The sequence below is a fragment of the Juglans regia genome, chromosome 16, assembly GCF_001411555.2.
Source record: "Juglans regia cultivar Chandler chromosome 16, Walnut 2.0, whole genome shotgun sequence".
In the NCBI taxonomy this organism is placed as follows: domain Eukaryota; kingdom Viridiplantae; phylum Streptophyta; class Magnoliopsida; order Fagales; family Juglandaceae; genus Juglans; species Juglans regia.
The window spans coordinates 27,984,356-27,996,296 of NC_049916.1; the positions used below are offsets into that span (position 1 = coordinate 27,984,356).

General features: G+C 37.9%; 2 protein-coding genes across 2 annotated transcripts; one reads left to right on the forward strand and one right to left on the reverse strand.

Moving 5' to 3' along the window:
• Window positions 1-722: 722 nt before the first annotated feature.
• LOC109013573 lies at window positions 723-2,882 on the reverse strand. Its single transcript, XM_018995719.2, has 6 exons — window positions 2,588-2,882; window positions 2,311-2,491; window positions 2,108-2,166; window positions 1,613-1,662; window positions 1,205-1,341; window positions 723-1,091 (listed from the first exon to the last, which is right to left on the reverse strand). Exons 2-6 carry the CDS (start codon window positions 2,328-2,330, stop codon window positions 887-889), a joined length of 471 nt encoding a protein of 156 aa, XP_018851264.1. The 5' UTR covers window positions 2,331-2,491; window positions 2,588-2,882; the 3' UTR covers window positions 723-886.
• Window positions 2,883-3,651: 769 nt separating this feature from the next.
• Window positions 3,652-8,125, forward strand: LOC109013568 (DNA-directed RNA polymerases II, IV and V subunit 3-like). Its single transcript, XM_018995714.2, has 3 exons — window positions 3,652-4,235; window positions 5,078-5,315; window positions 7,525-8,125. Exons 1-3 carry the CDS (start codon window positions 3,793-3,795, stop codon window positions 7,795-7,797), a joined length of 954 nt encoding a protein of 317 aa, XP_018851259.1. The 5' UTR covers window positions 3,652-3,792; the 3' UTR covers window positions 7,798-8,125.
• Window positions 8,126-11,941: the final 3,816 nt, after the last annotated feature.

Here is an 11,941-nt window from a genome sequence, read left to right on the forward strand (position 1 = left end):
GATTCATCCCATCTGGTCTCCCTCTCCTATCTGTGGCATGGACAGCCTTTGCAGCTTCTTTTCCTGATCACCATCTCCAATACAATCCCACAGCTTTTCCTGATCACCATCTCCAACACAATCCCACAGCTAAAACTATCTACTTTAGAGGTGACGGACGGACGCACGCACGCACGCACGGATTGAACACTCAGTCCAGAGCCATGTAACCGTGGATTCACCTCTATTTAGATGGTGAATTAAAATGAAATAAAATATTATTATAATATTATTTTTTAATATTATTATTATTTTAAATTTTAAAAAGTTAAAATTATTTATTATATTTTATACAAAAATTTAAAAAAATTATAATAATAAAATGAAATACATTCACCATCTAACGGCGAATGTTCCTGGACACCAAATCATGTTTACATCAAATTAAACGCCTTTCTATTTGATTGGTTTTTATTAATTTATAGCAGCAGGTACATCCAGACTAGTCCTGCAATATCCGGCCAACGACTATTTACGAAGGACTATTCAAAATCATTTCTATCAGGCCTGCGTTACATAGGTTCTTGCCCAATGTCTCTTACAATAATAGGACTGTTTAGTTTAAGACATGGAAAATCCTACCAAATGCGCGGCCTTGGTCTACTTCAGGACTGACGATAAATTATAACTTTCTTTGAATGGTACCCTTGATCCAATAAAAAAAAAGAGAGAAACTAAACCGGTTAGACAAAAGATATCAATAGAAAATAGATACGAAACAAGCCCAGTAGATATGTTAACAAGGTGAGCACATCTCACATTCAGAATGTGCACATTCGAATGTTGAAGGCAGAAGAATTCAATATGAACAACACAGAAGCAGAACAGCAGAAGCTTATCTTTTAGTTCACACGACCATCGATTGGGGTCCATCTAAAGACTTAATTTTCTTTCCCTTTCTCTTCTTTCCTCCATTTTTGTTACTCCTTTTCTCTGGCTTCTCATCTACAATCGGTTGTGTGCTTTGTAGGTGTTGATGAATGGCGGCAAGGGGATCTGACAGGAATGCAGGATGGCTAAGAACCATGCTTAAGTGTTTTCCTTCCTTCAAGCTGATCACGATGAACCCATCATACATTAAGAAAGACTTTAGCACATAGTATAAGGAGTCAAGGACTAATTAAACCTTACAACTTGATGTAAATCATGGAAGTCGAGAGCTCACATTAACTTTTGCCTGGATTTACAATTCAGCTTTAACTCAGTTGGTTGCCTCTGGGACTTCAACTCAGGAAGGAACTCAGAGAGAGAAGAGAGATCATATGCTTTTAATTTCTTCTGCCGGCTTCGAAGTTTCTTTTTCTAACAGAACATAGAATGGACTATTACATAATATAGAGTACCAACACCATTCAAATATGTTTTGCAAGTGCCACTACCTATAAGTTGAGGGTTTGAAACAGAAAAGGAAAAAAAATCATATATATAAAATAAAAGTGTGTAACTTTAGTATGCCATTGTACAAAGATTATCCCCAAAAGATTATCACCAAACAGAAAAGGAAGACGACAATGTACAAAGATTATCCCCAAAAGATCAGTTTGCTCAACAAAAGGTTGTAAGGATATATTACCTTACCAATGGCCTTCTGAGCACTCAAGGAAGCAACAGTCTCTCTAACCTCTGCATATTTTCAGGAAAAAACTGAACTAAATATATAGCAGAAAAAAAGGGGTTTAAATATGGATATGAATTTACACGATCCTAATAAACGATCTCAACGGTACCAATACCAGCCAAATTAATTCACCAAATGATCATTTACTGACAAGGAAACAAAAGGAATCTATATTCCTTTAGAAAAAAAAGGCAACGAAAAAGTCCCACAATACCAAACACGAGTATCTAACATGGTAAAATACAAGCCCTGAAACTACCATCAACCATGGTATTTCAATCTCCTTAGATACTAACCGAACGTTATTTTTACTCCAGAGGGGCTCATGATTGACAACACTGAGAGCAATATTGATTAGTAATTGCAACAACTATCGCACGCACACGCAATACAACATAGTAGGAAAAAGAGAACTCGTTGTTTCGTGATATAAAAGGAATCCAGACTTACTGCCATAGAACTGGCGCTTCTTCTCGAATTTGAGGTCCGCTTTAGACATTGATTGCGGTCTGCGTTATATTTCACCATTACAGTTTACAGAGCAATATTTTTATTAGAGAAAAAAATAAAGCAGAAAATTATGATGAACCAAGTACGGATTGAACAAAAAAAAAACGAAATTAAACGAGTCCCAATGTGATAGATATCCTTACAGCGAGCGTGACTTCCCCATGACTGAAGATTTCGAGCTTCTTTCAGGCGAATTAAACTGGGAGAGAGCTAGTAAACGGTGAGAGAGAGGGATAAGGACGGAGAGGGCCTACAGCGTGTGGTGTTCGGAACGTCGGGGATCGTCGCGGCACGAACCCGGGACAGACGGCGTGGGGCTTGGCGCTGCGAAACATCATTAGAGGATGAGAGAGAGAGACGGGATAGAGCGAGAAATAGAGGCACGGACTGAGAGAGAAAGTGTGAGACAGTGAGACTTACCGGCTTCGGCGACTGAAACCAGAGACGGAGGGCGTCAGCCTGAGGAGTCCAACGGGAAAAAGATCGCGGAGAAGAGAGAGAGAGAGAGACGGACGGACAGGAAGAGGGAATTACCGGCACTGGTGCATTCTGGACGGTCGAAGAGGAATAGAGGCGTCTCAGGAAGAGAGAGCGCGACAAGCTTGCGAGAGGGAGAGACGGAAGAGGGAGAGGGGGGCGAGAGGAAGAGAGAGCGAGAGACTTCGGCCTGTGGGAAGAAGAAGGGAAGAAGAAGACCTTGTGCGCCTCCTTTTGTGTTTTCATGGGTGACCTGGGTTTTGGTTTTAGAAAAGGATCTTGGGCCTGGGCCCTACAGGCCGGGACATTACAAGTAGGCTTCAATATTTAAAAGTAAAAAGGCTTAAGCCTAGATGACCCAAATTCACTTAACCGGGCCTACTGATAAGTCAATTTCGTGTTATTAGGGAGAGTACGCCTCTTTCGTTTTATGATTGAAAAATGTTCAATTTATAACTCTTTTATTACTATTTCATAATGGGTATATGACTTAGGGTTTGCCAAATTTATGTTATAACTTAAATTATGTTGTATAAATATTTTATTAAATATAATATCTACACCGATTTATAAATATAGTTTTTATTATTTTTACTCCAATGGGACTCATTATTGACAACACTGAAAGCAATGTAAATTTCACTAAATGGTGAAACGGGTTGCTGGGAGTTGCATAAAATAAAATGGATGAAAATGATTTGTCCCACGTATAAAAATTAGTAATTGTAGCTCGGGTTGAATCAAGTGGTAAAGACCTTGAGTTTAAGAGTATATTTTTTAAAATATAAAATTTAAATATTTTTTAATGCAAAAAATCTCTAAAATCCTTACAAATGAGAGATGAGAGATTTTTTTTTTTTTTTTTTAAGTTATACACTTGGAAAAAATGGACTCTTTATAAATAAAAAATACTTTAATTATAAAAAAATATACAAAATTAATCTCACACACCCGCATATTTCGAATTTTATTTTATAAACCAAATATTTTTGCTTAATGTTCCACCCTCGCGTGAATCTATTATTGTTTCTGGAAAATGGCCTTGGGTGGAGAGTCGGAGACTCGAGAGTGGGCATCATATATACCCCTCTGAAAAACCCACTGAGAACCTCCAGAAAGAAGAAACAAAGCAAGGAAAAACGGCGAACATGGACGGAGGAGTGACGTACCAGCGTTTCCCGAAGCTGAAGATCCGTGAGATGAGGGACGACGTCGTGAAGTTCGAGCTGCGGGAGACAGACGCCAGCATGGCGAACGCTCTGAGGCGCGTCATGATCGCGGAGGTGCCCACCGTGGCCATCGACCTGGTCGAGATCGAGGTCAACTCCACGGTCCTCAACGACGAGTTCATCGCCCACCGCCTTGGCCTCATCCCCCTCACCAGCGACCGCGCCATGAGCATGCGCTTCTCCCGAGACTGCGACGCCTGCGATGGCGACGGACAGTGCGAGTTCTGCTCTGTCGAGTTCCACCTCCGTGCCAAGTGCCTCACTGACCAAACCCTCGACGTCACCAGCAAGGACCTCTACAGCTCCGACCACACCGTCGTTCCCGTCGATTTCTCCGATCCCAATGAGCCCGGCGAGCAGAGGTTAGGAAAAACCTCATTTTTTTCTTGGGGGGTTCAAGAATTTATCCTAATGTTCTTACTATTATACCCCTAAATTTGTTAAATTTCAAATTTTAAATTTTTTTCTCAGATATTGTGATGGAGCTATTTTGTGGTCTTTCAGGTTATTCGCTGCAATTTTAGCAAATGATTTTGTGAAGATGATAAAGTTTTCTTAGAGTGAAAAATTGGCTTTTTAGCAATTATCTGTAACATATAATAGGGTCTTCTTCTAGGGCTGCTGGAGCTCGGTTTTATGTCTGGCCAAAATGCAACTGTGTACTATACATGACCGCATTTCTTAATTAGCGATGTGCTATGTGGTTTCTGAGGATGGCCAGCAAAGGAAAATGAAAGTTTGAGGATTTGTATTGCTCGTTGTTTTATGTATGTATTGTGCAATTGGAAAATGTTAAACGTACTTAAGAAAAACTTATTTCTTTACATGTCAATTATTGATATGCTGAAATTTATGAAATTTGAATTTCAAAATTTGAATTTTAAAAGAAAACTAACAAAATAAGTCTTGTAAGTAATAGTGTAAGTATATTTAGCACTACTCTTGTGCAATTAGCAGACTTCTTGCAAGTTTTTTGTTGGAAGAATATATACACCGAATTTCTTTACTCAGTTTCTTGGTATCTTACAAAGTTTTGAACACTTGGTGAATTGTAATTTTAGTTTTCATCTTCTTCTACTTATGTTTTATTGATTTTCTACTGCAACAGAAGTTTTGCTGTTCTTTAATCTAATAGCTTTTCATTCACCATAACAATTAAGGATTTGAAGATTGTTATATTTGAGTTAATTTATATTGTCTTTAGGGGCATTATCATTGTGAAGTTACGTCGTGGACAAGAGCTGAGGCTGAGAGCTATAGCCAGAAAAGGGATTGGTAAAGATCATGCAAAATGGTCGCCTGCTGCTACTGTCACATTCATGTATGAACCAATGATTAGAATTAATGAAGACTTGATGGAAAATTTATCGCTGGAGGATAAAAGAAGTTGGGTTGAGAGCAGTCCTACCAAAGTGTTTGACATCGACCCTGTTACCCAACAGGTTCGTTGTTTTCAAATCTGAAGCTTTAAAATGTGCATTTGTATATGTTCTTCCATAAGGTGATTGCCTTGGTGGACTTTTTTGTTAAGGACACCATAATTCACTTCAATTACTTTACTTTCTTGTATGGAATTATCAAGTTGCTGTCCCTAGAGAAGAAAGGAGATCAAAAGGGAAGGTAGCATAGATGGTGCTAGCTATTAGCTCAAGTGCGTATAAATAGAGTTCTATTAATAGTTAGATATAGTTGCCTTCGGTTGGATGATGTTGGCTCTGAAGGAGCAGAAATGAGTATATTTTGGAGATATGCTATAATGTTGGGACCAAGTTATGGAAAGTCAACATATAAACTGTAGTTTCAAAACGCTAAGACTTCAGGTTGGCATATCTCAATGTCTCCAGTTAAATGTGTGTGGCAGTTATTAGTCGCATGTGCTTTTGTGTCTTCTCCTCCTCCTTCTTGGATCATGGTGTAGGACAAACTAAATGTAACTATATAATTGGACTAATTAATCCATGTTATGGGAACTTTGGATGAAGAAAAACTGCTGCTGTTAACTGGGCAAAGAAAATTTTGATTGCGGAATAGCTCTGGTAAGCATGTGTAATGATATGGGGGAAAGCGCTGGTTACACTTGCGTTATAACCCCAAAAAGACTAGTCAGTTTGAAGCTTCTCTAGAATCACTTGTGGCCCAATTTCGCCTAGCAAGTAGCCTATCTGAGACTTCGCACTCATGGCTACTTTTATGACCTACCCACTTCACGTGGGTTACTCATCTTCGCAGTGCGGAACTTGCAGGTTACAAGTATGCATGGTCTAGTGAGACTAAGTTGACTATGAGATCTAGTTTCTTGGCATTTACAGCCTTGCAGTTTCTATGATGTACAATTATCTTTAGACAGTAGAATTTGGTGTACGTTTTCTGATTTTCATGAGATAACTGGTGGCTTGTTATAGTTTTGCTATGTGTCCTATGCTAAAACTAAACACTCTTCTTGAAGAAAGAGGTGGGATTTTAAAAGAACAAAAAAGTTTTGAAATAAAGTGTGAAGACTTAGAAAAAAGGGAAGATCTTTTAGTTATTGATGTTTGAGATTTTTCATGGGGATTATAGCCTGCATTGGATAAGATATTTCTTTGGTCAATTGTAGTTTTGGGTCCTAACTCAAATGGTGTATTAGGTCAGGTTATTTTGACGTGTCTATTGTTGCAGGTTGGTCGATCTGAAGGCTGAAATTCGACTAAGTTTTAGAGATAATTTCTGTTATTCAGCTCCTATCCCCCCCCTCCCCTAAAAAAAAAAAAAAAAAAAAATCTCTCAAGCTTTAGTTGTTGCCTTGGTATCTTGATTCTTCTCTGTTTCTCCCTCCATTTAATTTTCTCTTATTTCTTTCTCAGAACTTTTTAAAAGGTATTTCTTTCTCAGAACCAGCATGTTCCTGTAGTGTGCCACCACCAATGTGGCACTATGCTTTCAACTTCTTATATATACATATATGGGGGGACTTCTTTCATATATTTATGACCTTGACTGTATTGAAGTGTGCGCTGCTCAATTATAGGACATAACCCCTAGAGGTTGGCTCAAGTGGTAAAGGCATTGGTCTTGGTGGTATGCTCCTTCTAGGTCTAAGGTTCGAATCTTTTTGGGTGCAAACAATTTCTAGGGTCCATCAGATTGGGAGAACTTCTCCTAGAATTACCCTAGGTGCACTTGCAAGAAACTCCTTGTTGAGGCCCTGTGCATCCTCATGATTAGTCAGGACTTTGTTCTCGGGCACCCGGTGCCAATAAAAAAAGAATTATAGGACATGCTCAAACTGACTAGACATCTTTCTTGTATGAGAATGCTTAGGTGACTCATGTAATAATGGATTGTTTGATAGATTTGCATTCTGTAGAAATGATGCATGTCTATACAGATACCCATACAATGAGCATGGAATTTTATTTTAAGAATTATTGGCCCGGTTCACTTGGATTTGACAATCTATGTCATTTGGGCTAGTTACAACTTTCCTCACCTTTTGGAAACCATCAACAAACCATTGGAATTAACCCCATCCATAAAGAGGCAGTTCGAAATTACCCCTTATTATTTTGTGGTGATCATATTCTGAGTTCTTTCTGCACTCTCTGATGTGTCCTTTCATTGGATGCATTGTTTTTCATCGTAACAGGCTTTTACTTCTATTTTTTTTATTAGGTTGTAGTGGTTGATCCTGAGGCATACACTTACGATGATGAAGTGATCAAGAAAGCGGAGGCTATGGGGAAGCCAGGGCTTGTGGAGATTGAGGCCAAGGAAGATAGTTTTATATTCACTGTAGAATCTACTGGTGCAGTCAAAGCTTCTCAGTTGGTACTCAATGCCATAGAAATCCTGAAACAAAAGCTGGATGCTGTTCGTCTGTCAGATGATACTGTAGAAGCTGATGATCAGTTTGGCGAACTGGGTGCTCATATGCGAGGAGGATGATCCAGTTGTTGAAAGAGGAATAATCAAATGATCCTTGCAGATTCTAGGATATCAATTGAATTCCATGCACTTTGTGGGACTTGGCAATAGTACTAACTGCTTCTTCCCTCTTTAATTTTTGCTGTGGATGCTGCTCACCAGGGGGGGGGCGTGGGGAATGCTGTGGAAGCTTGATCTGTTTCTCTAGCAAAATATGCCCTTGGATCTTTTGAGACATCAACTTGTGTTTTCTTTGTGAACTTGCGTCCCATGGCACGTTACCTACTAGCAAGACATAAATACAGCATGGTTAATCTAATTCAATATAATTTCTATCTGCTTTTGGAAATCGAAAAACTTCTATTTTTTATTTTTTTAGTTGTCCTAGGAGATTTATGGTTGTCGTTACCATGCGCACTCATGTTTCGGCTGAGTCCGGAAGATTCTGTGGCAATGTAATTGAAAACATAGTACCAAATCATATCTTGTTGCTGATATCTACAACGCCATTTGGACTTGGATTTGGACGATGGTTGAATGGGCCTGAGTTGCAACTTGCGAATACAGTTATTTTCTAAATCAAGAAGCGTGCTTGGTTATCAAGATAAGTATTGTACCTACGAAACGGTATGGAAACCTCCACTTATCTTGTGTTTGGACGCTACAGTACACTGTATTCAGCACAATATTATGCAATCAACTAATTTAAGCCATAATACGCCACCATTTTAGTTTAGGAACCATTTGGGGGAGTTGATTTCCAGCAAATATTACTCAAGGTATTCAATTATTGTTCCTACATCTCAAGTTGAAATGAAATAACAGTCCCAAAACTTCACCAAATCCTAGCCATTTTTTTTTTTTATCTCCCCCTTCCTCCACCCCTCAAATGTGATAGATGCATGATCTTGTTCACCTGTGTACTAGGAACAAGTCACGGGTTCTGTCTCTATAGAACGTGTGGACCAATTTATCTCCATTCTGGCTAAAGCTAGGGCGTGGTCTAAAGGCTAAAGCCATGCAGGGCCACTTGCGACAGTATAGAAGTTGTGAAAGATCAAAAAGAATAAAACTTAATTCTGTGGTTGCCCTGATGCTCAATAACAAGGCCTGAAATCCTCCAGGATTAGATTTAAAAGTTAAAACCATGAAAATTATGACGTCACCATCATGATCTACATCCTCATTTGCAATTCTAGCGGTGCCCTATCTCTTCGGACCGACCAGCTAACACAAGGGTCCTCCCTCGACTCATAGTGTACGTAGAGGTCCTCATCATGAAGTGTTGGCCAGGAAAGTAATTTTATCCTTTAATATTGTGGGGAGGTTGTGGATTTTGACAACTGGAGTCGTAAATGCCTGAAAACCACTTGCAGAAGAGGACAGTCCCATACAAAGATGATTTGCACATGATCGATCGTGGAGTATTATTCGCAGTATAAGGACAGATATAGCAAGCACACGAATAGATCCCTTCCCACAAAAGAAAATGCATGCATGGGAGAAGTCTTAAGAACAATGAGATCAGTAAAAATATGGCCAGGTTTAATGTGATATACTTACCATTCCTAATTAAAGTGAATTAATCAAAAAATATTAATACCGCCCACCTGAAACATAGGTCTTGTATTAAATCCCTCCTACTTTAAATATATGTGGGTTTAGTTTTACTTCTCACGTAGCAATTAACAGTACCGCTTCATCTTCAAGATCCTGTTAAAAATCATAGACATTTTTATTTTAGACATGATTTGTTGTTGATGATAGGGGTTGGGTCATTGATCTAGCCTGTCAAAAAGATACCCAAATCTTTGTCTGCGAAGCGAGACATGCTTGCAGGTGGGCAACCAATTAAGTTTCACAGATTTCGGACATGCCATGGCTGACCCCTGAAAACATCTAAAACTCCAATCGTCTTTTTCTTTCTGACTCTCTGAATTGACCCTTGAGGCCTAAAAGGCATTCTACTTGGGATAGAAATAAATCTCACAGGAAAAAGGAGTTTTAATAAAAGAGACCTATCATCTTCGATCGCATTTAACACACCGGCCTGCAGGGAGGCAAGGACCACATAAACGCAACGTGCACTGGCTAGTCATGTACTGTGTGTATGTATATGTGTATATATATATATATATTAATCAAGTCTTGATCAACACATTTATGTCAAGTTTTTATGGAGATGACTTGATCATTTAAGATTAGCAAGTACATCTAGCTAGCTAGCTAGGGAAGACATGTCTATGCTTGCTCGTGATTATTAAATTTTTGATTGTATAAGAAGAAGACAAGTTTTTTTGTTGACACACTTGTGGCTAAAGAGTTGTATGCTTTTGGCATTGCATGAGATGGTGACCACTTCAGAAGAAAGGGATCGTTCCATAAGCAAAGGCAGCGCATTGGATGCCGATCGTTAGCTAGCTAGAGTTTGTATGAAATATTTTTAACTGTTTACAGACAGGAAGAAGAGAGAAGCTTGGGTCAATAATTTGAATCACGCATCAGACATGCACTGCAGGCTAGCTACTTGACAATCGCCCCCTCCGTCCCCAATTCTGATTTGATCTGTGGGGACCATTCATGCAGGGAACGTCAGCTCCCTGGAGCTAGCCCTTGCATGCATGTGGTTTCTGGGACCATCTGGCCGTTTATATATATATATATACTAGCAGTGGATCTACGTGCGATGCACGTTTGTCCTGTGTTAGATTATTCTAAAATATAAACATCTAGTGTAGAAGAAGAGAAATTAATGATAAGGTCTGTGAAGATAACATAATTAATTGTTTAAGCAAATTATAATTGTTTAAAGTCTCTGATAATAGATTTAGAGAGACTATATGTTTAAGCAAGTCAGGAAAGTGAATATTACATAATTGTTTTTTTAGTACTAAAAGTAAAGTCTGAAACAACTAAATATTACATAAAGTAAAGTCTGAAACGACTAAATATTACATAATTGTTTTTTTTGGTACTAAAAGTAAAGTTTGAAACAACTGAATATTACATAATGGATTCAAAGTGGTGTGTTCTCCTCATTCACAGCATTGTTCTCCTCATTCGCAGCATTTATGAAGAGAACGTTGAAGTTTTTGTGACGTTGTTTTTGGAGTTGATCTAAATCTGCACCCAATTGTATGATCCATTTTTTTGTTGAACATAATTTTGCAATATTTTGGATATACGGTAAATGTTCCTATATGGTGAATAAATTTAATGTAAAATATATTTTTAATAACTTCCTATTTGAATATCTAAAAATAAATTTTTTTAAAATATAAATTGGAATTTGAATAAGTTGGTTACCTCTCATGTATGTTCCATTAGTTCGATTGCTGTGCAACCTAGAGCTTCTTCTGCGATTTTACCGAACATGACAGCTCCTAGTCGTCCATTACCATCGTCAACTTCGATGTAAGCTCGACAGCTATATAAACAAACTATATTTTTTAGTCTGAATGATTAAGCAATAATTTAAATATAATATAAAATTGATTAAAGGAACATTTACGACGTAAAATATGAATATAAGATGTATACCGTGGTTGTGCATTACTCATGTATTTGCAATGATAACATTGAAATTTTTCATTTTGTTCATATCCAGTCCCTTTTTACATCCAATGCAGGACATGTAGAAGAATATTTGATGGAGATCAACCACACAAATAGTTGCTTTAATCCAAAATTTTGCTTTCTGCATTAATTTTGCAACAGATATATATTTTTAGTGGTTGTAAATAATATGTAGTCTTAAGATAAAGTTAGAAATGTACCGTCATCGGCTGTAATGATTTAAGAAAACCAGCAAGATCATCAAGCTTAATTATGTCTTTCATGTCAACATTTGATGTCGATGCTGATGCTGATGCCGTTGTGTGATGTAGATTTTTTTCGACGATTTCTTCAAGCAGTGCATGGTTTAGCATTGTCCTAAATATTTTTAGAATAATTTAAAATGAATGAGAGAAATAATGGAGGAAAAGATATAGTAGGTACAAATTGTATATGTATATAATAAAGTAAGAAAGAATTACCATTGACATAATGGAGTTGCAGCAGGGATGACAGGATTTAAGGTAAATACACTTGTTGGTTGAGACGAAAGAGAGAGACCTATATTATAAAGAAAAGATATTTGTTAGTAGATAATAACATTCTATTT

What these genes read in the sequence shown, in the direction of transcription:
- LOC109013573 (XM_018995719.2), bottom strand. Translation starts at nt 2,330, where the DNA reads ATGGGGAAGTCACGCTCGCT. An exon ending in GAAGCGCCAGTTCTATGGCA is followed by an intron (nt 1,663 to 2,107) that starts GTAAGTCTGGAT and finishes GAAAATATGCAG; the next exon opens with AGGTTAGAGAGACTGTTGCT. An exon ending in CTCAGAAGGCCATTGGTAAG is followed by an intron (nt 1,342 to 1,612) that starts GTAATATATCCT and finishes ATGTTCTGTTAG; the next exon opens with AAAAAGAAACTTCGAAGCCG.
- LOC109013568 (XM_018995714.2), top strand. Translation starts at nt 3,793, where the DNA reads ATGGACGGAGGAGTGACGTACCAGCGTTTCCCGAAGCTGAAGATCCGT. An exon ending in AATGAGCCCGGCGAGCAGAG is followed by an intron (nt 4,236 to 5,077) that starts GTTAGGAAAAAC and finishes TATTGTCTTTAG; the next exon opens with GGGCATTATCATTGTGAAGT. An exon ending in TCGACCCTGTTACCCAACAG is followed by an intron (nt 5,316 to 7,524) that starts GTTCGTTGTTTT and finishes TTTTTTTATTAG; the next exon opens with GTTGTAGTGGTTGATCCTGA.